Source organism: Neovison vison, chromosome 11 (assembly GCF_020171115.1).
Source record: "Neovison vison isolate M4711 chromosome 11, ASM_NN_V1, whole genome shotgun sequence".
NCBI lineage: Eukaryota > Metazoa > Chordata > Mammalia > Carnivora > Mustelidae > Neogale > Neogale vison.
Window position 1 is genome coordinate 205,476,340 of NC_058101.1, and position 27,416 is coordinate 205,503,755.

At 41.1% G+C, this 27,416-nt stretch overlaps 1 protein-coding gene across 1 annotated transcript; it reads left to right on the forward strand.

The window, feature by feature from the left end:
* The first annotated feature begins 6,682 nt into the window (after positions 1 to 6,682).
* LOC122890027 (zinc finger protein 705A-like) lies at positions 6,683 to 11,918 on the forward strand. The gene is made up of 5 exons (XM_044225707.1): positions 6,683 to 6,767; positions 8,506 to 8,632; positions 9,310 to 9,405; positions 9,913 to 9,995; positions 10,455 to 11,918. The coding sequence occupies exons 1-5, from the start codon at positions 6,756 to 6,758 to the stop codon at positions 11,103 to 11,105; spliced, it is 969 nt and encodes a 322-aa protein (XP_044081642.1). The 5' UTR covers positions 6,683 to 6,755; the 3' UTR covers positions 11,106 to 11,918.
* Positions 11,919 to 27,416: the final 15,498 nt, after the last annotated feature.

The window sequence follows — 27,416 nt, forward strand, 5'->3', positions numbered from 1 at the left end:
GACTGTAATGGTAGAACTGAGAAAGAACTGGGATGTTCTGTCTTTCCTTTTAAGGAAGCCAATTAGGGTAACTCCTCCTACCTCTGCCTCAGTGACTTCTTGAGTGGACCCCATTTCTTATAGTTGGGAGAAACAGGAGCCTGCTGCCTTCTGAAACCAGCTGTCACAGCTGTTCCATTTGCTTGAGAAGGGATGAACTATAAGGGTCTTCTCTGCTGCCCAAGGTAGATCTCAGTGATGGTGAATGAAGTTCCAGGATTCTGCACAATCAGGACGTGGGGGAGAATCCTGGTTGTGGATGATGTCTTGCTGCGGTATTAGCATCATGCCTCTTTAGTTAGGTGGGTCTAGCATTGATTCATTCTGGATGGAATTCTGGGATGCTGCCACGGCAGATCTCCACAGTTGAAGTGGCCCAGCCTCTTCAACCTTACATGTTTAAGTTATTTTCGCCCTTGGTCACTACGTATGGCTCATATAGGCTTCTTTGGACGTATTCTGTGTTCCAACAGCTTAATGACTGGAAATTTCCCTGATGCATAATGAAGGTGCTTGAGAACGGGTGGACAGTAGTCCAAATCAGACTTTATTTTAAGTAAAAGTGAACACTATGGCCACGCCTTTGGCTCTGTGCATAGCATGGGATCCCCTTGGGACTCTCTCCCTCTGCCCCTTGCTCATGCATGCTCTGTCTCGAAAATAAAGAAAATCTAAATAAATAAATAAATAGATAGATAGATAAATAAATAAATAGCAGGATAGAGCTCTTGGCTTTAGCTTTGTTCCATTGTTTCCCAGAACTACCAAAGCTCACCAAATGGTGAGGCCTCTGGGAAAAGAGATGAAGGTTGCTTTTGAGATCTTGAGAAGGATGAAGAATGAAAGGATATAATCTGTTGATGAAACAGACAGCTAGATCAATGAAACAACAGTAGGGAGCCAATAAGTATACCCACATAAATACCGTAAACTGATAATTGACAAAGGGGCAAAAATAATACAATGAAAGTATTTTCAACAATGAGGGAGCAGGTCACAACTGGAAATCAATACACAAAACAATACAATCTACACACAGACCTTAATACTCTTAAAAATTTAACTTAAAACACATAACAGATCTAAATTATCAAACTCCTTGAAGAAAACACAGGAAAAAATCAAGGTGACCTTAAGTTTGGCAATGACTTTTAAACTATAACATCAAAGGCAAGATCCATGGAAGAAGTAACTGATAAGTGAACTGGATTAAAATCAAAGACTTCTGCTTTGTGAAAAATGCTGTCAAAAAAGTGAGAAGAGAAGCCACAAGCTGAGAGAAAATATTTGCAAAACACACAACTGATAAAGGACTTAATCATAATATATAAAATATTTAAAAAATCAACAAGAAAATTATCAACTCCATTAAAAAATGGCAAAAGATCTGAACCTTACCAAAGAAGATTATAGATAGAAAACAAGCCCTTGAAATATGCTCAACGTCGTATGTCAATGAAATGCACAAAACAAAACAAAAAACACCACTATGTGCCATTAGAATGGGGAAAATCGAAAATACTGAGACCACCAAATGCTGGTATAGATGCAGAGCACCAGGAGCTCTTAATTCATTACTGGTAGGAATGCAAACTGGTGCAGCCACTTTGGAAGATAGTTGGGAAGCTTTTTATAAAATTAAACTTATTACCACATGATCCAGCAGTCATGATTCTTTCTCACTGTTTATCTAAATGAGTTGGAATACATATGTCCACACAAAAACTTCCACATGAATGCAGCTTTATTCATAATCGCCAAAACGTGGAAGCAACCCAAATGTCCTTCAGTGGGTGATGAATAAACAAACATGGTATATCTAAATGCTAGAATATTATTCAGTGGTAAAAAGAAATGAGCTATCAAGCCAGTGAAAACACATGGAGGAGCCTTGAATGCCTGTTACTAAGTAAAAGAAGCCAGTCTGAAAAGTACATACTGTGTGATCCCAACTATGACATTCTAGAAAAGTGAAACTAGAAGACGATAAAACATTCAGTGGTGGCCAGGGGTTGAGGGGGTGGGCAGGGATGAATAGGCAGAGCACAGGATTTTTAGAGCAGTGAAAATACTCTGACGATACTGTAAAGGTGCATGTATGTCATTACACATTTCAGACCACCAGAAGATAGAGCACCAAGGGCGAACGGTACTGGAAACAAGGACTTGGGGGTGATGATGATGTATCTGGGTAGGTTCATCAGTTCTAACAAATGTTCCAGTCTGGAGTGGGATACGGGTAGTGGGGGAGGCTGTTCTTTTGGGGGGGTAGGAGGTGTATAGGAACTATCTGTATTTTCTGCTCAGTTTGTGATGAACCTAAAACAACTCTAAAAAAATATTACATAGAAAGGGTATCATCTGTTTTCCTTAATTGCATCTATAGGATTTACCTAATTAGAAAAGATTTTATTAGAAAGGCTTGGCTCGATTAGGTTTATATTGACTGGCATCCAGACTGACCAGGGTGTATCCTTTGATTTATGTCACTGATGAGGTTATCAACTGCTTATAAACATAGATCATCATCAAAAGGGTGATTTATGTAGAGAAAAGAAACTCTGAGGTCCTTTGTGTGGTAGCTACACATCAAAGAGTTGGCTTCATTCGCTTTTTCATCTGTTTGGATTTGGGTAAGTACTGGATAGAATTTTTATGAGGAAAGACAGACTCCTGTATTTCAGGGAGGAATTTATAATCAGGAAGTGATGGTTTATCTGACTGCAGGCACTTGGGGGCAGGTTTCTTATCCTGGACATGGAATTTCTCTCTTTTATCATTCAGGTGTAGTGGTCACAGGGGAGCTTGCCTAATTCTACCATTCATAGGTAGATTTTTCTGCATTTAGGTCTTAGAGGACAGCATAAATAAAAGTAAATCTATAACAAATTCCATGCGTGACCTGGAAAAATAGTAGTTCTATTTAAGTCAAGGCAGAGGACAAGGGAAACACTTACTTTGGTTGGAATTTAATGAAAATATCTGTGTAATGGAGATTTAAACTGAAATGGAAGAGTATGGGGTAGGAAGTTTGTGGATGGGAATGGAAACAATGATAGTAGTGCTTAGGCTAGAAAGAGAACTGGTGTGTTTGTTGGTTTGGTAAAGGCATTTAAAATGTCCGTACTCAGATGCAGCCAGCCACTAAAACTCAGACAAAGGAATAATTCCTGTATTTGGTGGGATGGACTTATTGTCCCGAGAAGTACTTCATTTTAGGCGTAACTATGCAAGCAGAGATTGTTATGCCCCAATAATGGGTCCGTGATTAAAGGAGTGAGACTGATATAAAGCGAAGGTCAAGCAAAGCTTTATTTCGCGCCAAGCATCAAGAATCAGACCGAACGTTCAGGGACGCACCTCTTAAAGAGACCCTTCTCTGTTTCACAGACTAGTTTTTAAGGGCAAAGGCCTTGGGGTTGGGCCTGGCCACACGCACAGGTGGCCAGTGAGACTGTAACACACACAGGAAACTCCACAGTGATGCTAGGCAACCAACTGAATTGTAATTTACCCTAGTAGGCATTTGAACTAGCCTATCACACCTTGGTTAGGATTGGCACCAAAAAGGCTCCCAAAGGGCGGGGGCCCATACCCCTTGGTAGCTAGGGAGACGGTATGCAACCTCCCACTGATCCGATGTCTCCACCTGGGCTTCTTTACCTGGAGCTGGTTTCCGGGACTTGTTTTTAAGTAAATCCCCTGGGGGAAGGGGAGCAGGGACAGTTGCAACTTTAACGAAAGCCTCTTGCTAAATAGGTCCTTACAGAGATGGTCTCTAAGAAATGGGAATCCAGATAAGAAATTGGTCACTTTCAATTTAGAGACAACAGTAGAAAAAATGGGAACAACTGAAGCAATGTGTGAGCCTGCCAGGACATGGTATGAAAGAACAGGCACTCACCTTAAGTCTTGAGATGGGCCAGTAGGGCTGAGGAATTCTTCACAGAGGACTCGGGAGGACTGATTATAGAGGGGAAGAAGTTCTGAAAGTGAGGTCAAGGTTTAACTCCTGGCTGTTTCCAGGTAAGGATTTATTGGAGAGACAGAGACAATCAGTGATGTTAATACATATTCATAAAATAATCAGTGGTGGCCTTTTAAGTTAAAGGGAGAGGAGGATGTGAGCAAAGGACATATTTCCAGTTTGATTCTGAAGGGAGGACAGAAGCGCAGCAACTGGAGAGAGAACAGGTTCAGAGGAAATTTTTGCTTTAAGTTATGAGAGATAATGAACTTAAATGATGCGATTGATTGTGGAGAGATGGACAGGGTTTTGGGAAAGGAAATTTAATTTATAAACAGGAATACAGTTCTCAACAAAACAGGAGAAAAAGGAATTCATTTGGAGACATTGGACCTAGAGTTAGCACGACTTCTATTTAATGGGAGAGAAGAGTCAGCAATGGATATGAATGTAGCAATATTTGTAGATATTATGAAAAACTGAGTGTGTCACCATAGATAATTCATCTCTCTTATAGACTGAATTTTGTGTTCCCAAAAGTCAAATGTTGAAGTCCTGACCCTCAGTGTGTATTTGGAGATTGGGCCTTAAAACTGTCAATTAAGGTACAATGAGGGCATTAGGGTCGGCCCTAATCTGGTTTGACTAGTGACTTTGCAAGAAGAGGGAATTATGTCACAGACATGTGTAGAGGGATGGCCATGTGGAGACGGAAGATGGCTGGCTGTGAGCTAAGTTGGCTGGGGGTGGGGGGGTTACAAGAAACCAATCCTGGTGACACCAGAATTGTGAGAAGAAAATTTTCTATTGTTTAAGCCCTTCAGTGAGTGCTACTCTGTTATAGCAACTTTGGCAAGCGAGCACAGTATGTGTAGTAGGGAATAATCTCGCCTTTCGAAAGGCGAGAATGTGTAGCATCAGTAGGCATGGGGAAGATCTGAAATATTTATGGGAGCATGGAAGAATGACTTCGAGTTGGCAGACACATTTGAAAACCCCTAGGAGAAGTAGTTCTGTTTTTAGACAGGGATCAACTTCTTAGCTATGTGTGTCAGATACAGTCAGAGGAAAGGCAAGTAAGTGGAATCCCCTGCAGTTGAGATCTTGAAGGGGAAATGTGGTTAATAGTGGTTAATAGTGCAGGAAACATAGAAAGTGCTGGTTCTGGTAGGTGCCTGTTGAAATGAGTCGGTGTGGATTAAAGTGGGCAGGAAAAATGAAGAGGGGGGAAAGCCTGATGTTTGAGAAGTGGCCAGTCCACAGAGGTTCCCATGTACAGAGAACCGAGTGTGGGGTGTAGTATCTGTGAAAAAGTAAGGAGAAGAAATTGTAATGATGGTAGGGCTACTGATTAAGTCAGAAGTGATGCCATATTCCAGGTAAAACCTAGGTGTGGTATGTAACCCTTCAGGAATTTTCATAGGAGACAGAGCAAAATTAAAATAGGAGTAGGTCTTTTCCTAGCTATAGAACTTTGTTACATTATTGAAGTTTTTTGAACCTTTTCTGTTTATGTCATTTGCTAAACTGGTAAATAGAATCAGGCTTATTGTGAGGATTAAATAAACGAATACATATAAATATCGAAGTGGGGTCACATTTGATACAAATTTCTTTTTTTTTCTTTTTCTGGACCTCAGGTACAAATGGGTGAGTTACTCCTACTTTGTTTATGACACATTATCATAACTTTCCCATGAAGTACATCTAATTATTGGTGTCTTAGGGGAGAGTTGACAGTTTCTACATGCTTTCTCACTGTGTGTCTCACACATGTGTGTGTATATATGTAAAGGTGTGTACATATACATACGTGTGTGTGTAATAATGAAATGCGGGCATAGTACAGCTACTGAAGATTAACACAGAACAGGATTTTAAGGACTTAAGTTACCACTTTATTAAAATAATCAGAGCAACTAGATTTTCTCCTGAACCACAGGCTTTCTGTATTATCTGGATGACCTTGAAATAAAGGATTTGGACAGTAAGTGACAGGAACATTATGACTCATCTATTCCTCCTTTCTGGTGCAGGACATTTTTAAGGACTAGACTTGCAGAATGAGTGCCACTGATCCCTCCAAATGGAATAAGTCCTTGAATTGATGAACCCTATCATAAAATAGACTTTTTAGGTTTTTTGGCATCCAAGTCCATGGGCAGCAGATCTAAAAGTTAGAGTTGAGGGACAGCAGGAAGGGAGGATGGCTCCAGAAGGCTCCTGGGGATGCTGGGGTACCACTGCTTGGGTATGAGAATAATGAAATCTGAGAAATTCCATGTTTACCTACAGATGGAGATAAAAACCAGTATGTGGCATGAGTCTAGGATCTCTAAGCTTTGCAATCAGGGAGGAGTTAAATAACTCTGGATGCTGTGGGCTCATTAACATGTATAACTCAATACTTTTGATGTTCTTACTCATAAAATGTCTGTAATTGTATTATTTGTATGTTTTTTATTAGCACCTGTGGTCCTAGTCTTTTTTGTTTTTTTGTCTTTCTTTTGAACATGGGAGAGGAAGTGAGTCCTCTTCATTTCTGGTAGGCTGCACTGCATGTTTGTTGGTTAAGCTGGGGGTCACACCCAGGTAAAGTTTGGGGCTTCATGGCAGGTGAGACTGGAAATTGGGCATAGGACTGGGATCTCATGGCTTCTTTCTCCATCCTCAGCTTTGCCTGCTTAGTGCTTGGACTGTCTGAGAGTGAAAACCCAGAGAAAGACACCTGGCAACTGAATTACTGACAATGCAGCCACTGGTGAGTAGGGAAGCCTCTTTCTGCTGAAATAACACCTAGGGCCATCAGATGGGCGAATTTTATTGGCTTAAACATTCACTTGCAGTTGGGAAATCCTCAGGGATCTGAGCTCCAGTGAAATTTCCCTAGGACTCTAGGATGGTTATAATGATTCAGAAACTCATTAACTAGTAACATAGTATCACACTAGTTTATCCCAGCCTCCATTAAGCTTGTGCATTTACCGAAAAGAAGAAAGAAGTTTGCTTTCTCTAACCCAGTCCATATCCTTATTGGGAAATAATCCACCCATTGATCATAGTGTTGGCTCTAAAGATCCTTTCATAAAGGGTTGTGGTTGAAGAGATGAGCAAGGGGGAGAACACCGTGGTCCGATCGGGAGGTGCTTTCCACGAGTCCAGTGTTTCGGGCGCTGGGTGAGGCCTGTGGACTGCTGAAGGGAGAACAAGAGAAGTTGAGGCCACAGAGGGCATGAGGAATCATTCATATTTTTCCAATTTTAAAGTTTAAAGAGAATATATTTGCACTTTTGGCAACTTCTTAAAAAGATAACTAAATTTTCATTATCATTCTTGCCCCTGTTCATATATTTTACCTTTTTGTAATTAACCTTTTTCATATTTGATAACTGTACTTAGTGTATAGGGAGTATTAACTCCAATTGTGGCTATATATTCAGGAGAAGGGCATATAGTAGAGTAAAATTTAAGATCTTGCAGAAACTTTTTAAAAACCACATAAAGCAAAACCATTCAAGACGCTTCTGTTCTCCTGTACCAGAGGGACAAGACAGAGGAGACTGGTGTTGAAGGTCCAGAGAAAATTAGGAGTCCTCATAACACAGGAATGGTCAGGCCAGCACTGCCCTTCAGGACAGCTGTTCAGAGGTTCCTGGCTTGTGCTGCTGAACCTTCTGTTCTGACCTTACACCTTATTATGAACACCTGAGCCTGCAGAGCTGAGCAAGACTACACTGTGTATACCAAGTTCTCCATGAAACGTGTTCATTTCTGAAGAATGCTAGAGATGGTTTCAAGGTTCTCAGATATTTTAATGACTAATGGCTTGTATTTAATACATGTTTACTTAGGAAGAACTTCATACATTAGTTCATTGGGTCTTTCAATACTCCTAACAGGACATGAAAGGTTCATCTGTGGGAATAAGGTCATGATTTAAAAGTGGCAAGTCATGGTTATTGTTTGCCTTATACTGAGTCTATAAAGTTACTTGAAGTTAATCAGAAAGTGAGTTTTAGTTATGAATTTTCAGGTGCCAATTTTGTAATCATGTCTGATATAATTACCAGTTTTTGTTTGTTTGAGACTTGATGTGTTTATTTTAATAAGTAGGCTCTACACCCAACCTGGGACCTGAGCTCATGACCCAGAGATCAAGAGTTGCAGGCTCTACTGAATGATCCAGCCAGGTGCCCCCATAATTACCAGTTGCTTAAAAAAAAAAAAAAAAAAAAAAATCCAGGCTATGTAATATCACACTTCATGTGATATTCCTTTACAGTAAAGTTTTATTAATTCAGACTGTATCTCTGTAATGTATCTGAAAGGCAGATGCCAGTTCTGCACCGAGAACGAACGACAGGAGCCCTAGACTTAGTTTGGGCTCTCTGCACACCCAGCTCCTCCACCCTCTTCCTCAGTGCTGTCATCGCAACCCTCCTGCTCTGGACGCCGGTAGGGAATGCTCTGTCTAAAACAGAATATCCGTGATGTTTTAGGAATCAGTGACATTTGAAGATATAGCTGTAGACTTCACCAAGGAAGAGTGGGCCCTGCTGGACATATCCCAGCGAAAGCTGTTCAGGGATGTCATGCTGGAAAATATACGTCATCTCGTCTCCCTAGGTGAGTCTGCCAACGCATACACTTAGACAGATGGGTGGGTGGGAAGGTAGTTGGTCAGTCAGCAAGGAACCGGACAGCTTCTGCATACCCGCATACCCCCTCCACTCTCTTCCCTGAATCTTTCATAGACCTTACTTGAAAGAAAGTTCTTTTTATTTTACTACAGTTAGTGTGTCATACCACTAGAATATACTTTTGACCACAGTTTAATGTCTTTGTTACTACTCAGTCTCTAACCAGAGCAGAACTGGGAATTCAGTATTTCTGAATGTATAAACAATTTAAACATTTTCTAAAGATTCTCCCATAGTCATTATTTCAAGGGTTGAAACTAGACCAATGACAAAAATAGAACTTTGATTTCTCTGAGCTTATTTGGGGTCTGTTTGAAAGTAATATTGAACCCACTGTGGAGACATTTAATTTCTCCATTTCTGAAAAGACTGAGGATTCTGCATTCGGTCTTTAAATTTGGGCATGGACACCACCATCCAGAAGGTCTTCACCATTTTCAACACATATTTGGATTTGTGTTTTCTTCCATCCAAATTCTTGTTGTGTTCTCCTTATTCTTCCTCAGTTGCCTATCCTGGACTTAATGATGATTAGCCTTGGGGAAGGAGAGGACTTTTAGTAGTACAGAATAAAAAATCCACGTACCTTTTTTCAATGAACAGGATATCAGCATTGCAAATCAGATTTGATTTTCCAGTTGGAGCAAGGACAAGAGCTGTGGAGTGAAGGAACTGGATTTCTTCAAGGCCAGAGCCCAGGTGAGCTGCAGGGACCTGTGCTTCAGTATGAGGAGGTGCCCACTCACTGTATGTTATTGGAAATACCAACAGAAGATTTTGTCAAGTGAGTGATTTTCTAAAATGTGGAGAACACTGGGGCAAAATTTTTCCAATGTTGTCCTTATTCCTTGCATTTGTCGATCACAATTCATGTTTCCTCTTGCCAGTGTTTCTTTTGGCTTTGGGGAAAGCATATTCATATACTTAAATGAAGTTAAACTTTCACAGAGTAACTCCTACCCTAATATTCCCCTTTGAAGGTTTCTCTTCTCTTTCCCTACCCAATCTGCCGTCATTAGAATTTTTTCATAATTCAATCCTGGAAATCTTTGTGATTTAGTATTCCTAGAGTATTCCTTCATTTGACATATTTGCCCCATCCAAGTGCCAGTTTTTGAAACATACTCACATGGGTCTTGGTGCTTTTCAACATTTTCATTACCCTACTGCCATTCTGACTATTTGTTTTGTTTTCAATTATTTCAGGCAGGGGAAATGCCTTTAAAGAACAAGAAATGAGAGCCACACAACGTATCAACAGGAAGGACACATCTGCAATCATGCCAGTGGTAAGTTTCCTGAGTAGTAACCCTGGTCATCCAAATGAAAGACCTAGAAATAGGATGTTAATAATTGAGCACAATAACCTAATTCATACTAAGTTGGGATTAAACTTTTTTTTTTTTGAGCAAAAAGTTTTGGCTAGTTTGAATTTAGTGAAGAAATCAATCTGAGCCCCCAAACCATAACCCAAGATCGTAAACAAACAAACAAACAAAACTGCATAAACACTGATGATATACCCAGTCTTTGAAACATAATCTATAAGCTCTGTAGTTGGGATGCTACAAAAGAAAAAATCTTTACGTAGACAGGGGAATAACAAACACATTGTGCGTATGCAAGTAACACTGGCAAGATTTTAACTGGAGACTATCACTGATGGTTAATTTAGGATTTCTGTGTAGAAAAGTGAATGTATGGATATGTAGGCCAACTTTAACCACCTTTCATCTCTTTCCCAAAAGCAGGAATCTCTTACTCCAGAGGATCCCTTTGAATATAAAGATTTGGAAGAAGATTTCACTCATGGCTTCATGTTGAGTCAACATTTGTTAACCCACACAGAAAAGACACCTTGTATCAGTAAACAGTGTCCAAAATCCCTTAGTGACCAGTCTTACCTTAATCAACATAAGCAAATTCACACCAGAGGTAAATCATGCGAGTGCCATCTGTGTGGAAAAGCCTTCAGTAATTGCTCAAGCCTTAGGAGACATGAGATGACTCACACTGGAGAGAAACCATATGAATGCCATATCTGTGGGAATGCCTTTATTCAAAGCTCAGACCTTAGAAAACACAATCTAACGCACACTGGAGAGAAACCGTATGAATGTCATCTCTGTGGGAAAGCCTTCAGTCAGTCCTCCAACCTCAGACAGCATGAGAGAACACACACTGGAGAGCAGCCATATGAGTGTCACCTGTGTGGGAAAGCCTTCAGTAAATGTTCTGCCCTCAGACGACATGAAAGAACTCACACTGGAGAAAAACCGTATGAATGTCATCTTTGTGGGAAATCCTTCAGTCAGTGTTCTGCTCTTAGACGACACGAGGGAACCCACAATGGAGAGAAAATTATGAATGCCTTCAGTAAATATTCTGACCTTAGATAACATCGTATTATAAATGTAGTGAATGTGGGTGAGACTTCAACCATAGCGTTAACATTTAAACACACCTCTAGGGGACTTGCACATTGAAGAAACTGTAATCAATGTAGAAGATCCCTCAGTCATTCTTCCTCATGTGACATACACCAGCTTAAATGGAAGAAATCCCCAGGTGTGACAACTGCGCAGCAAAACCATGAAGGATGGAAGAGGACTCACTCTGTCTCAACCTGAAACACACTGTGGGCCTGCACAGGGAGCACCCCTAGCTCTGAGCACTGTGGACGGCGCGCAGCCAGGTACCGGTGTGGCGCCCACAAGAAAACTCAGTGAAGTCTGAATAAACACGAACACAAGATGTAAGGGGATGAATGCTCTTGAGGAATAACAGATGATTCATATTGCAGTGAGAAAGGAGAGACCCTTTGTTCATAGAAAGCCATTTGGGGCCCGTGTGAAGATTCGGACCGTATAGAGCACTCCGTGTCAGTGATCACTTATTTCTCAGCCAACATTAAGCTTCTTACCTGAGGAGATGGCAGTCAGGAAACCACAGTGGCGGGAACTTCAGGCAGATTTCGTAGCAGGAAACTAAGTCTAGGGAAAAACCTCTAAAATTAGAGCCTTTAACATACAATGTAACCAGTAATTCAGGATTTTGAGAAAAATAACTATTCATGGGGAAAATGTGGCATATAAATGCAAAAAGGTAAAGTTGATCTAAGCATATCAAATACAGAATTTTCTAAAAGATAAAACTTTTTCAATACATTATTTCCTGTAAATATTTAATTAATAAACCCTGTTGCTGAAAAATCTGTTGTAGAGGTTCTGGTTTTCTCTATGCAGCTGTGAACACATGGGTTTGAGCCTACACTCCTTGGTATGTAGATTAGAGACTCAACAAGACAGTCTCCTTTTCCTCTCACGGAGATCAGCTCCACTGTCCAACTTCCCACCACCAGCTAGCATCACCCCAGCTGACAGCTCACTCATCGCGCTATGAGCCGGTGGTAGAACCACACCTTCTAGCAGAACCACAAGCACAGTATCCCAGATACTAGTGTAAACCATGAGGCTGCTCCAGCCCTCCTATGCCCCGGGGAAACTCGGTCTTTCCAGACCAAGAACATTCCTTAGAGTTTTTCCATGAAGCTTCTTTGAGGGCAGGAGTTCATCCAATGACCACATCTTAGATCTTACTCAAGTGCCTTCCTGTACCCCGAACAGAGCCACTGCTATGTACCCCCACAACAGTCCTGCAAAGAAAACTCCAGAATGATAAAACCCCCTATCAGACATCACATTAAGCCCTTATAATTAACTTAATCTATTCTTCTCCAAACAAAAATTCTCACAAAGGCAGTCTCCCTGGCTTTGGTCCCAGGGCTTGGAAATGGATTGCCCTTCAAACCCCAATTCTGGACCTAAATCACAAAGGGAGATGTTCTTTAGCGACAACCCAGCTGATCTGTTCTCTTCCCAAGCTGACACAGTCCATAATCTTAGCCTGAGACCAATTAAATGAGTACATCTCTGGATGGAACTGATACATCATAAAAAAAAATATATCCACAAGTGATTCTGCTGTGTAGCCAGGGTGAGTCAAGTCATAGGTGAGGACAACGAGCAGTCAATATCCAGCATCTTGGCACCTTCGCTGGAGAGGCAGGGTCCATGATCAGGTGGGGACACGGAGGTGTGAGCAAGGGTTGAAGGGAACAAAAGAGGGATCAGAAGTTCAGACTCAGGGGTGGGGGGTCACGCCTGGGTGGCTCAGTGGGTTAAGCCTCTGCCTTCAGCTCAGGTCATGATCTCAGGGTCCTGGGATTGAGCCCTGCATCAGGCTCTCTGCTCAGCGGGGAGCCTGCTTCCCCCACCTCTCTTCCTGCTGCTCTGCCTACTTGTGATCTCTCTCTCTCTCTCTCAGTCAAATAAATAAATAAAATCTTAAAAAAAATAATAAATTCAGACCCTGGAGACAAACATGGGTTGTAATTCCCACCATTACAGCCAATTAGATCTTGTTACTGAAACTTTCTAACTCATTTCCTCAATTCTAAAACGTAAATACGCTTAGTCCCTACATCTTAAGAGTTGCTGTGAAAACTTAAAAAAAAAAAAAAAAGTTGTGAAAACTAATGAGTTGGTACTGCATACACCAAGTTGTTATTACACATAAGAGTTACTTTGTTTTTGCAAATATTTTACAAATTAACTTGAAATGTGAATATACCACTCTGCATTATTATATCTGATCTGCTTACAACAATATGTAACTTATCTCTGTGCTATAGTTGTTTTTAAGTGGAATCCTGGGGCTCAACTAAATTTTGAGAACTATCTGGTGGCTCAGCCAGGACTCACACACCCTTTGCCCCAGTATGTCTCCAACAAGGGAGGAACTGACCTGGGGCCTGCTGGGGGTGGGGCCTGTGCTAGTGTGGGGACCCCTAAGATCGATGCCCACACACCCTTCTCAGAGGAGGCCATGTCCTGGCGGGCTTTATCTTCACTGACCTAGGGCTATAAGTGCATTGAGCAGTTGTACTAAGATCAAGGGACTTCACGGCAGATAAAAGAAAATTTAGAGGACTATGAGGTGACAGACCCACACAACTAGCTTTGTCTGAGTGACACTGACAGCTTGCTGTAAAGGGAAGTCCCACACAAGTTCACTCCTTCCAGAGGCAACAGTGTGGGGCCCCCATCCAGAAGGGGGAATGGAAAGGGAGTTCCTGGGGGAAAGGGGTCTTCATCGTCCAGATGGAAGCATTAGTCACAGATGGGGAGTCTGTGGTGGCTAGCAGCAGCCTAGAGACTTGTACAGTCCACAGTTTACCTTTATGGCTAGCAGATAATGGGTACGATGCCACAGTATGCACAAAATGTAAGCTCTGTATGGTTAAAAATCTGCTAATTTCAGCTATTTTAAACAATTCAGTGTAAAAATGTGAGTTTGGCACTGGTGGACTTAAAGCTCATGGGCCTGGTCTGCTGTGAAGATGTAAAATCTTTGGATCATTTATAAAGTACTTGATAATTTCAATAGATTTTTCTTCCTACTCACCAGTTATTTCTTTTGCCTGCTCAAATCCAATGTTGCAGCCTTTTATTTTTTTTATTTTGGTTGACTTTTCAGCTCCAGAATTTCTATTTGATTCCATTTTATGATTTCTATCTCTTTACTGAAGCTCTCCATTTAGTGAAACATTGTTTTCTTCAGTTCTTTGAGCATCACTGAACTGCTAAGTTTAAAGCCTTTGTCTAAGTAGGAAGTCCAGGGTCAGTGCTTCTCAGAGACCATGACTGTTCAATTTTTTTTCCCCATGCATGGGGTGTGAAGAAGTGTTTCTTCTTTCTTTATATGGCTCAATTTTTTGTTGTTGTTGAGTACTGGAGATCTTAAATATTAGAATGTATCTCTGGAAATCAGATGCTCTTGCCTTCCCTACATCTATGCTGCTATGTTATGAGGGTTGTACTTGTTTAATGACTTTCCTCAACTTTTTGTAACAACTCTTTGTTGCACGTGGCCCTGAAGTGTGTTCTTTTAGCTTAGTGATCCCCTTGTGATTTGAGAGAGAGCTGCTGCAGTGCCTGGAGCCAGAGCAATCCCCTGCAAGTCACTGCAGACTGGCCCCTGCGGGCACTCTGCTCCAACAAGGCTTAGGCAGGGAGTTAACTCCGTCTTCCCTTCACTGCCTTTTGCTCTAGTGCTGAAGGCGAACTCACATGGTGCTCTCCAGTGTTTTCATGTCCAGCCGTGGGCATCAGCATGGCCTTCTGGCTGCCCAGCGCACAGCAGATTTTCAGTGCCCTTCGTCCCTCAGTTCTGTCTCAGCATCTTCCTTCTCAGGCTTTGTGGTCTGCCTGCCTGACTCTGGCCCCTCTGTTGATCCCTTCCCCAGATAGAAGCTACTAGTTTATTTCACTGAAATGCTCTTGACAGTGCTACCCAGGGGGCCCTTCAGCCCCTAGGAAGTTCCGAGAAAGTTGAAACAAAGGAAAACTCCCATCTGTCTTAGAGTCCCCAAAGAGGTCAGAACACACAACCACAATTCTCTGAGAACCTTTGTGTTAACGCTGCACCAGGAATGTGGGCCCACAGAGCTGGGCAGTGTGGCATGGTAGGTGGGTAAGCTAAAACACCACAATGCTGTTTATTGAAATTAAGTAAAACTTTTTTTCTTCATTAAGTATTCTCCCAATTATCTAAACTATCAATGGCTCATTCTCCAACTTACTTTTGCAATTTTTGTTTTCCTAGTTCAGTTGTTTCTCCTGTCATTTCAAGATTTTGCTCTCTAAAAGATCTTACTAAAAAAAGGTAAATATGTTGTTGCATCCAAACAAATTCTGGACAATTTTACCTGAAACATTCATTTTCATTTTATTACTACCTGAAGCACCCAACTGTTTTGTTTTTTGAAACAATGCCCATTATCATGTATAGCATATTTAAATGCCCCTACCTTTATGTTCTAGACAAACTACAATGTAGAAAGAATTAGCATGCATTTCTCTGGGATAAACTTTAATCTATGGTCTGTAAGAATGGGAAATACTCTGCTGCTGGGGTTTTGGGTTTTGATTTGTTTTTGTTTTACCAGGACAAAATTTTAGTATGACCCTAAACCCTAAACCTAGTCTATATTTTAGTTACCTTCATTTCCAGAACTAGTATACAAACTCCCAGAGGGACTTTCCAGTTTTCTCCTCTCTGTCGTATTTCACTAACACCCAGCAACAGAACTCAATTCGAGACTTGGAGCTTTGGCAAAGCTGTTTTCCATACCACAAATATTCTTGTGGTTAATAGGTTTCAAACACTGTTCACATGTCACTCCTTCATAAAACCTGTCTTAATTCTTTCAGCCCAAGGTCCTGTCCTAAGACCTTTTACAATATTTGGTTTTCATATCTCTGTTACAGGTTTAATTTCACCACATCACTTCTCTAGAGAATTCTGGTTGAGTTTTCATTTTTTTCAATTAAGACTCTGTACAAGAGGGGCGCCTGGGTGGCTCAGTGGGTTAAAGCCTCTGCCTTCAGCTCAGGTCATGATCCCAGGTTCTGGAATCAAGCCCCGCATTGGGCTCTCTGCTCAGCAGGGAGCCTGCTTCCTCCTCTCTCTCTGCCTGCCTCTCTGCCTACTTGTGATCTCTGTCAAATAAACAAATAAAATCTTTAAAAAAAAAAAAACAACAACAACAAAAACCCTCCTCTGTACATGAAATGTACCAGGCATTGGTCTCAGAGCTCAGGATGCAGTGATAAACAACAGAATTGCCCTTGACCGCAGAGTCTGGTGGGTGCTGTATCTAGATCTTATCTTGAGAAGCAGCAGTACGAAGCAGTAGTTCTAGGAGCACACTCTGGAACTAGACTGCACTGTCTGAAGACTATCCCTCTACCACTGAGGAAATGTGAGACTTTGAGCAACTCATTTTTACCATTTGTTAATTGTGGGTAATATTTCATAGGTTTTTTTTGTGAGAATGAATTAAATCATGTACTGCATTTACAAACAAGGCTGGTATATAAGAACTCAATATTTGATATTTTAAAAAATCAAGATAATTCCTTGGAAAGTTTAATTATATATTTCCACAGGGCTCAAAATACCGTACTACAGTGATTAGTTGCAAAGAAATTTATAGTACCATCATGTGTTGCTTTATTACCTATGTAACTTATGATACATTTTTATATATGTATTAAAACATGCATTTGATAAATGCCACTAATTTGACTGATATCATTAATTCACGTGGGAAGTGCTGTGACTGCATTAGAACTGATGCCCAATGGGTATTCTCATATGTTTATAAGTCTTTAGAAAAGACATAAGAATATGCATCTGCTCACTGATTTGACACACAAAAAATGTGTACCTGTCACCTCTGCAATATTTAAGACAACTATCCAACTTAAACACATAGAAAAATTTTGCACACAAATTATGACTTGAGCAAAGCACAGATCTTCCATAATCATGGGGGCAAGAGGTAGACAGGGTAGATAATAGCTTCTACCCTTTTATACATCTGACAGAATTGTTCCATGGCCATGGCTCGGCCAGATACACTTTTATATCAAAATCATCTTTCAACAATTTATTAATAGTATCTTAAGCTAGATCATATCCAGTTTCGTCTTCCATATAAGTCAATAAATAATTCTCCTATTTTATGATCGTTCATATTTTATGATTGTTTATACGAACATAACTTATAATCTAACATTTGTTCATAAGCAGTGACTTCTACTGTACAATGGAAAAAGCATGCATTCATATATTCTTAATAGTATTTAGGTCTAATATGATTTCCTAATCAGAAATCTCATTTAAATTTTGCTACACATAACATGCAAATCTTTTGTGATCACTAACTCTATTAGCTATATTGATATTATAACTTGTAAGGCCAACTGTATTCATAAGTATTCTTAGAGTTGGGCCTCCAATAATGCTGTGAGGTATACTTTTTTCCCAGAAAATAGCAACATCTGATAGCTCTTACAAAACAGTCTGGGATTTTCATGGCTTTATGAAAAGGCATCAAATCTTCATGGTGCTAAGCTCTGTTTACATTCTTACAAACTCTGACAATTTTCTCTAGTTCAATGTATTTGTGCTAAGACTGTATGGAAACAAATACAAATAAAAACACTCCAAAGAGTCTTTGGAGTGAGGAAGCCGAAACGAGTTTTTGAAAATGTTGAGCCAAGATGTGACAGAGAAATTTAAAGTCTGAATACTGCCCCTCCTCAGAAAAGCTATTTTTATTTTTTTTTAATTTTTTAAAAGATTTTATTTATTTATATGACAGAGATATCACAAGTAGGCAGAGAGGCAGGCAGAGTGAGAGGTGGGGAAGCAGGCTCGCCACTGAGCAGAGAGCCCCATGCAGGGCTCGATCCCAGGACCCTGAGATCATGACCTGAGCCGAAGGCAGAGGCTTTAATCCACTGAGCCATCCAGGAGCCCACTAATTTTTTTAAAAAAATTTGAGAGAGAGAGAGAGATAGATAGATCACAAATAGTTAGAAAGGCCAGGAGAGCAGGAGGGAGAAGCAGGTTCCCCACAGAGCAGAAAGCCCGATGCAGGGCTTGATCCCAGGACACTTGAGATCTGAGCTGAAGGCAGAGGCTTAACCCACTGAGCCACTGAGGCACCCCAGAAAAGCTATTTTTAGAGGGCAGACATATAAACTCGACTATACAAGAACCAAATATATATATAATATGTAATACACAATTATATATGTCTGTGTTATTTACTCATCTGTGTCAAAATGCTTCTAAATAAAAGAGTATGACGTACACACTGTCAATTATGAGTAGTTAATAGTAGAAGTAATCAAACATGTATGTGTAACAAAATTATAATGGTGTTTTTAATAAACTTTTAATTTTGGAACAGATTTTATTCAGACTAAATTTAAAGAAAATTTGGGAAAATACACAGATATTTGCCATATACCTGAGACCCAGTATCCCCTCTTATTTCATCTTGCCATATTTGATGTAATTTATAAATTAATATGTCATTAACTAATTCCATACTTTGGTCAGATTTCTGTGATTTTACCGTCACTGTTCAGATTCCCATCCAGTATATCCAGGCTCCTCTTGGCTATGACATTTTCTCAGATTTTCTTGTTTTGATGATTATGATTCTTTAGAATTACCATAAAGGTATATTTGATTTTTTCTCCCATGATTAAAATGACTGTGGTCTTTTGGTTTTGAGAGGAAGATAACAGAGATAAATTGCCATTTTCATGACTTTATAGCAAGGCTACATGCTCTCAAGATGACTTAGTGGTGTTTGTCACATTTCTCCGCTGACTTTACTTGTGTACCACTCTCTGTACTGCTCATTCTCTTTGAAAGAACATCACAGCCCACATTTAAGAAGTGCAAAATTATGTTCCACCTTAAGATGATGAGTATCTAAATCAATTATCTGGGGTGTTTTCCATATAAGTAATATCTATTCTTTCCCATTCATGCATTCACATCAATATCAATCCGTATATGTTTATTTTATACCTTGAATTAGAATTCAACTGTACTTTATTTTGCTGTTTTCCAACTGTGGCATGAGGAGATCTTTTATTTGGCTTGTGTTTTCCTTTGACATAATCCCATCCATATTTTATGTTTTGTTTTATTTTGTAACTTCCTTTTTGGAAACTCAACATTCTCCATGGTTGTCAAATAATTCCTGCCCAGTCCTAGTATCAGCCACTTCTGCAAGGAGCCCTGGCTCATCTTATTGGAGAACAGGATTAAAAACCCAGGTTCTAGAGCTAAATGTGCTCACTGCTACTGGGGTTTGCTTCTTGACCATGCTGATACTGTAAGGAAGTATAAGTGTGTGTGTGCTTATTCCAATCTTTGTATATACACCTAACTATAGATACTGCTTATGGAAACAGTATCTATACTAAGCTAAACACTAGTTCATACTGATGTATCCAACATGGATTATTTTAACTTTCTTTCCTTGCTTATCTCTAATTTCCCACTCTAACAGCAAGATACCTGGCTCCTGCTATCTGCCATCCTTTTTTTTTCTTAATTGTTAAATTCCAGTTCACATGTATAATGGTTTCAGAATTGCTAACTAGTACCTCCCTAGAGAAGAACCTTATCAAATAGAATACACTGTTTATCTAACAGTTCCTTTTGGTTTTGGTCTTAAAATCCCAATCATTCCAAGTTACTTAGGTCACCCCTTTTTTTCCTCCGCCTATAGTTTTTCTTTGTTTCATAGTTTTAAATACTATTCTATAACATTATTTCATCTTGGGATTCATCTACCTCCCAAGTGATTATTTTCAAATTTAATTCATTAATATTTACTATTTTTGCTGTAAAAACTGTACAGCAGGAGGCGGGGCAAGGTGGCAGAGGTAGGAGACCCTATTTCAATCAGTCCCGCGAACTGAGCTAAATATCTACCAGTGTACTCTGAACACCCATGAAATCAGCCTGAGATGTACGATTATACATTCTGGATCTCTTCAGGGGCAGAGGATCATCAGTGGAGAGGTACAGAGGAGATGGGAGTGTGCAGATTGATACTGGAGGATACACAGAAGGAGGAAGGAGCCACCAGAAGTGACCCACTGGAAAGTAATATCCCAATGTGAAAGTGCCTTGTGCTTGGGGACCAACATTGGTTTGGAGATTAACAGCACTCAAAATGAACAAAGGGATTTAAGGGACAATCGCTGGGAGTGGGCACAGACCTAAGCCCATGGTCCCAGGATGGCCACAGCTAGTGCCCACTTGTACCTTAAAGAGTCGGGCACAGAATGCAGTCGGCGGTCCCTGGGTCCAAGGCCACCAGAGCTACCTCCGCTGCCTGCCTTTCCACCATGGCTGAGTGCATGCAGTGTGGGCATGGGCTCTAGACAGCGGTCCTGGGAACACCAGCCACTGGGACCAGGATAGTCCATACCATTATTGTTTGTGGTTTTGGTGGCACGGGGGTACAGAGACAAGTGGGAGCCTTGGGAGACCACTGAGACAGTGGTTGGGGGTGCGACCACCTGTGGGAGGTTGCAGTGTTCAACCAAATTTGCAAAGGGGGAGTCTGTGTGTTCTGGACCATTCAGAGGGGAGAAGACTGTGGTTTCCCTCTGAGGCGGAGTGCTGGGTGTGTACGGTTTACCTTGCTCTGATGCTCCAAAAAGGCGCAAAATGCCACCAGAGAACAAAAGCCTGAAAAACCAGTTTCCACAGAGCCCAGTCCCTTGACTGGGGGCACGCGGGGGGCGGGGCAGAGCAACTCAGCCCAAGCAAGACTGAAAAACAACAAGGCAGGCCCCTCCCCCAAGAGACAAGACAAAAGAACAAACCCTAACATCAGGGAAAAACAATATATTAAGCTCTGGGTATTGCCCACCCCCCCACCAACAACTTGTATATTTTGTCAGTACAACTTTTCTTTTTTTTCTCATGATTCTTGTTCTTTTCATTTTTCTCTTTTACCTACTTACTATGTCAATTATATGTTTAATACAACATATTCCATAGTAACCTTTTAACTTGAACTTTTTTCATACATATACCTTTGTTCCTTGTTCTTTTATAGATAGACAGACAGATAGATAGATATAGATACAAGCTTCTAGGTAGTTCTTTTTCCCTATTCAATACTACTCCTATATATATACACCAGTTTTAATTTCCCTGTATCTCTGAAAAGTCAAGTCCTTTATCAAAGATAACAAGATACACCCAGGAAGAACTGAAATAACCTTCCTCGCCCACATCGAGGGTTTATAACCTTCCCATCTTATTCTTTTGTCAGTGTTTCTGTGTGTTTGTTTCTGTTTTTCTACTTTGTAAATCTTATTCTTGGGGTTCATTTTGGCTGTTTTTTTTCTTTTTCTTTTTTGGCCTTTTTGTTTATTTTTGGTTTTGTACTTTATAAATCTTACTCTTGGGGCGGGGTTCATTTTGGCTGTTTTTTTTTTTCTTTTTCTTTTTTGGCCTTTTTATTTTTGGTTTTGTACTTTATAAATCTTACTCTTGGGGCTCATTTTGGCAGGGTTTTTTCCTTGCTTTTATCTTTTTCTCTCCCTTTTTTCCTTTTTCTTTCTTTTTGGTGGTGACTTCTGATTTCTCTGAAACTTTCCAGGGTGCACCTTGCCTCAATCGTGGTTGATATTTTTAGCTATACATCCCCTCAATCACCTCTCACCAGAATGACTAGCAGGAGGAACACCCAACAGAGGAAAAATTCAGAGACCATGACCTCTGCCACAGAACTAATGGATATGGACATAAATAATATGTTAGAAATAGAATTCAGAGTAACGGCTATCCAGACAATGACTAGGTTGGAGAAGACCATTAGTGGAAACATAGAATCTCTAAGGGAGAAAGTGAGCTGATCTGGCAGAACTTAAAAATGCTATCTATGAGAATAAATCTAATCTAAATACTCTAACAGCTAGGGTAAATGAGGCAGAAGATCAAATTAGTGATCTATAAGACAAACTGATAGAAAAGAAGGGTCAGGAGGAGGCCTGAAACAAACAGTTTAGAAGCCATGAAAACAGAATTAGAGAAATAAATTATGCCATGAAACATTACAATGTCAGAATTATTGAGATCCCTAAGGGGGTGGAGAGAAGGAGAGGACTAGAAGATATAGTTGAACAAGTCCTAGATGAGAACTTCCCTAATATGGGGACTGGAACAAGTGTTCGTGTCCTAGACGTAGAGAGGACACAACCCCAAGATAAACAAGGGTAGAAAGATCTCCAGACATGTAATTGTGAAATTTGTGAATTGTAAATTCAGAGAAGATGTCTTAAGGGCAGCTAGGGGAAAGAGATTCCTTAGGTATAGAGGAAGGAACATCAGAATAACATCAACATGGCCACAGAAACTTGGCAAGCCAGAAAGAACTCGTAAGACATATTCAGGACACTAAATGAGAAGAACATGCAGCCAAGAATACTTTATATGGCAAGGTTGACATTCAGAATGGAGAGATAAAGAGCTTCCAAGACCAGCAAAGTCTAAAAGATCATGTGACCACCAAGCTGGCACTACAAAAATATTAAGGGGGGGGGTTCTAAAGAAGAAAGACCCCGAGAGTGATATAGAACAGAAATTTACAGAGACAATCTATACAAACAGGACTTCACAGGGAACATGATGACAATAAAACTTATATTTCAATAATCCCTTTCAATGTGAACAGCCTAAATGTCACTATAAAACAGAACAAGGTTGCAGACTGGATAAAAAGACAGGACCCATCCATATGCTACAAGAGATGAATTTTGAACCTAATGATACATCTAGACTGAAAGTGAAGAGATGGAGAACCGTCTTTCTATGCCAACAGGCCTCAAAAGAAAGCTGGGATAGTGATTCTCACATCAGATAAATTAGATTTTAAGCTAAAGACTTAGCTTTTAAATTAGATTTTAAGCTAAAGATACAGATGGACACCACATCATTCTTAAAAGGTCTATCCAACAAGAAGATCTAACAATTGTAAATATTTATGCCCCCAACATGGGAGCACCAACTACATAAGCCAACTGTTAATTGAAATAGTCATAATGATAAGAATACATTAACTGTAGGGGATCTTAACATGCCACTCTCAGCAACAGACAGATCATCTAAACAGAAAATCAACAAAGAAACAAGAGCTTTGAATGACACACAGGACCAGCTGGACCTCATAGATATATACAGAACATTCTACCCTAAAACAACAGAATACTCATTCTTCTTGAATGCACATGGAACTTTCTCCAGAACAGACCACATACTGGGCCACAAATCAGGGCTCAACCAATACCAAAAGATTAAGATTATTCCCTGCATATTCTCACACCACATGCTTTGAAACTGGAACTCAATCATAAGAAAGAGTTTGGAAGGAATTCAAACACTTGGAAGCTAAAGACCATCCTGCTCAAGAATGTTTGGATCAACCAGGAAATCAAAGAAGAACTTAAACAACTCATGGAAAACAATGAGAATAAAAAACATCAGTCTAAAACCTATGGGATATGGCCAAGGCAGTCCTAAGGGGGAAATACATAGCCATCCAAGCCTTACTCAAAACAACAACAACAACAACAACAAAAAAAACCCAAAAAAACCCAGAAAAATCCCAAATACACAAACTTTCTTTACACTTTAAAGAACAGGAGAATCAACAACAAATTAAGCCAAACCCCATGCACAAGAAGGGAAATAATTAAGTTTAGAGAAGAGAGGACGCCTGGGTGGCTCAGTGGGTTGAGTCGCTGCCTTTGGCTCAGGTCGTGATCCCGGGGACCTGGGATTGAGTCCCACATCAGGCTCTCTGCTTTGGCGGGGAGCCTGCTTCCCCTCCCCCACCTCTGCCTACCTCTCTGCCTACTGGTGCTCTCTGTCAAATACATTTTTTAAAAAAAATCTTAAAAAAAAAAAAGATTAGAGCAGAGACCAATGAGTTAGAAACCAGAGATACAGTAGAACAATACCAACAAAAGATGGTTCTTTGCAAGAATTAATAAGGGTGGCTCAGTGGGTTAAAGCCTCTGCCTTCAGCTCAGGTCATGATCCCAGGGTCCTAGAATGGAGCCCTGCATTGGACTCTCTGCTCAGCAGGGAGCCTGCTTCCCTTCCTCTCTCTCTGCCTGCCTCTCTGCCTACCTGTGATCTCTGTCTGTCAAATAAATAAATAGAATCTTAAAAAAAAAAAAAGAAATTCCTTTAAAAAAAAAAGAATTAAGATCGATAAACCACTGGCCAGACTTATCCAAAAGAAATGAGAAAGGACCCAAATCAATAACATTATGAATGACAGGGACAGATAAAAACTAACACCAGTGAAATAGAAACAATCATCAGAAATTATTATCAACAGTTATATGCCAATAAGTTAAGCACCCTAGAAGAAATGGGTGCATTCCTGGAAACCCATAAACTTCTAAGACTGAAACAAGAAGAAATTGACAACCTGAACAGACCAATAACCAGTAATGAGATTAAAGCAGTGATCAAAAGCATCCCAAAAAACAGGAGTCCAAGACCTAATGGATTCCCTGGGGGAATTCTACCAAACATTCAAAGAAGAAATAATACTTATTCTCCCAAAGCAGTTTCAAAAAATAGAGACAGAAGAAAGGTTCCAGACTCTTTCTATGAAGCCAACATTACTTTGATCCCCAAACCAGGCAAAGACCCCATCAAAAAGGAGAATTTCAGGGGGGACAAGATGGCGGGGTACTAGGAAGAGGCGTCTTTTCAGCTGGTACCCCGAAGTGAGCTGATTACCTACCAAAGAACTCCGATCACCCATGAAATCAGCCTGAGATCAGAATTATACACGTCTGGATCTCTACAGGGGCAGAAGACGCCAGTGAGCAGGTAAAGCGGAATGGGAACGGCGGACTGAAATCAGAAGATAAACAAAAGGGGGAGGGAGCCACCAGTGGCGACCTGTGGGAAAGTAATACCCCGATACGAGCGAGAGCGCCCTGCGTCTGGGGACCAGCATTAACTTGGAGACTGGTGGAAAGCACTCCAAAAGAGCAAAGGATCGCGGGGGCAAACTGTGGGAATCGGGGCGGCTAGGGACAGGGGCTTGAGTCCCCGGTCCCAGACGGCCTCCCCGGCGCGGAGGCAGAGAGAGTGCGGCGGGGAAACCGGCTCCTGGTCCCTGAGCCGCCAGCGCGCCCCAGAGCGCGGGGGTTCCGGCTCCTGTGAGCGGATGGGAGCCGCGCCGGTCTGCGGAACGCGCGCTCGCCCTACCACAAAGCTTGAGATGCGCGCGCACGTCGCTCCAGCTCTCCTGGGTTTCTAAGGCCCGGGGGCGCTTCTTCACCCGCGCCATTGTTTCAAAGTCTAAGCTGCGCTCTTCCCCAGACAGAGGCGCGCAAAAGCCCAGCCTGCGGCTTACGGACCCGCGCCCCGTTCTCAGTGCGCCAGACGCGCGCCCGACCCACAGCCGCCTCTGAAAAGAAGTGAGCGCAAGCCGGGCACTCCCAGCCCCGGCCAGCGGCAAAATCTCAGTGTGCGATCGCTGCTTGGAACCTCTCTGGCGGTCAGGAGCTCCCAGACAGCCGCCACTGCCTTGGCTTTGGGGACGAGCAAAAGATCCTGCGCCCCCAGGGTCTGCAACTGGAACCTGCACTGCCAGCGTCCAAGGGGGAATTTATTCAGCTTCTGCACCCAGACTGAGGCTTCTCTCTGAGACGGAGATCAGGAAGTGTTCCAGGGTGCACCTTGACTGCACCAGAGTTGATACATCCAGCTACATCTGTTCAGTCTTCTCCCACCAAAATGACTAGGAGGAGGAATGCCCAACAGAAAATAAATGCAGAGGATGGACCTTCTGCAACAGAGCTAACGGCTATCAAATAGACAATATGTCGGAAAGAGAATTCAGGCTAACAATTATCCAGGCAATAGCTAGGTAGGAGAAAGCCATGGATGACCAAACAGAATTGATTAGGGCCGAACTGAAAGCGACCAGACAGGATGTTCACAATGTTAGGGCGGAGCTTAAAGCTACCAGGGAGGAGGTCCACAATGCTCTCAATGAGTTCCAATCTAATCTAAACTCTCTCAAAGCTAGGGTAACTGAGACAGAAGACAGAATTAGTGATCTGGAAGACAAACAGATAGAGAGAAAGGATCAGGAGGAAGCCTGGAACAAACTGCTTAGATCCCACGAAAGCAGAATCAGGGAAATAAATGATGCCATGAAATGTTCCAATGTCAGAATTATTGGAATTCCTGAAGGGGAGGAGAAAGAAAGAAATCTAGAAGATATCGTGGAACAAGTCCTTCATGAAAATTTTCCGAATCTCGCAAATGAAACCAGCGTTCATGTACTAGAGGCTGAACGGTCTCCACCCAAGATTATACACTCCAAAAGAACATCACGACACCTGATAGTCAAATTGAGAAATTATAATTGTAGGTATAATCTCTTGAAAGCTGCCAGGGCAAAGAGGCTCCTTACTTACAGAGGGAAGCCCATCAGAATAACGTCAGACCTGTCCACAGAGACCTGGCAAGCCAGAAGAGGCTGGCAAGATATATTCAGGGCACTAAATGAGAAGAACATGCAGCCAAGAATACTTTATCCAGCAAGACTGACATTCAAAATGGATGGAGAGATAAAGAGTTTCCAAGACCGGCAAGGCTTAAAAGACTATGCAACCACCAAGCCGATACTGCAGGAAATATTAAGGGGGGTTCTATAAAAGAGGAAAAATCCCAAGAATAGCATTGAACAGAAATATAGAGACAGTCTACAGAAAGAAAGACTTCAAAGGTAACTCGATGTCAATAAAAACATATCTATCAATAATCACTCTCAATGTGAATGGCCTAAATGCACCCATAAAACGGCACAGGGTTGCAGATTGGATAAAACGACAGGACCCATCCATATGCTGTCTACAAGAGACCCATTTTGAACCTAAAGATACACGCAGACTGAAAGTGAAGGGGTGGAGAAGAATCTTTCATGCCAATGGGACTCAAAAGAAGGCTGGGGTAGCGATTCTCATATCACATAAATTAGACTTCAAACTAAAGACTGTAGTCAGAGATACAGAAGGACACTACATAATCCTTAAAGGGACTATCCACCAAGATGATCTAACAATTGTAAATATCTATGCTCCCAATATGGGAGCAGCCAATTACTTAAGAAAACTGTTAATCAAGATAAAGAGTCATATTGATATGAATACACTAATCGTAGGAGATCTTAACACGCCTCTTTCAGAACTAGACAGATCATCAAAGCAGAAAAT

Excerpts from the sequence above, each read along its gene's own strand:
- LOC122890027 (XM_044225707.1), top strand. Across the intron at positions 8,633-9,309 it reads ACGTCATCTCGTCTCCCTAG|GATATCAGCATTGCAAATCA; the intron begins GTGAGTCTGCCA and ends TTCAATGAACAG. Across the intron at positions 9,996-10,454 it reads CATCTGCAATCATGCCAGTG|CAGGAATCTCTTACTCCAGA; the intron begins GTAAGTTTCCTG and ends CTTTCCCAAAAG.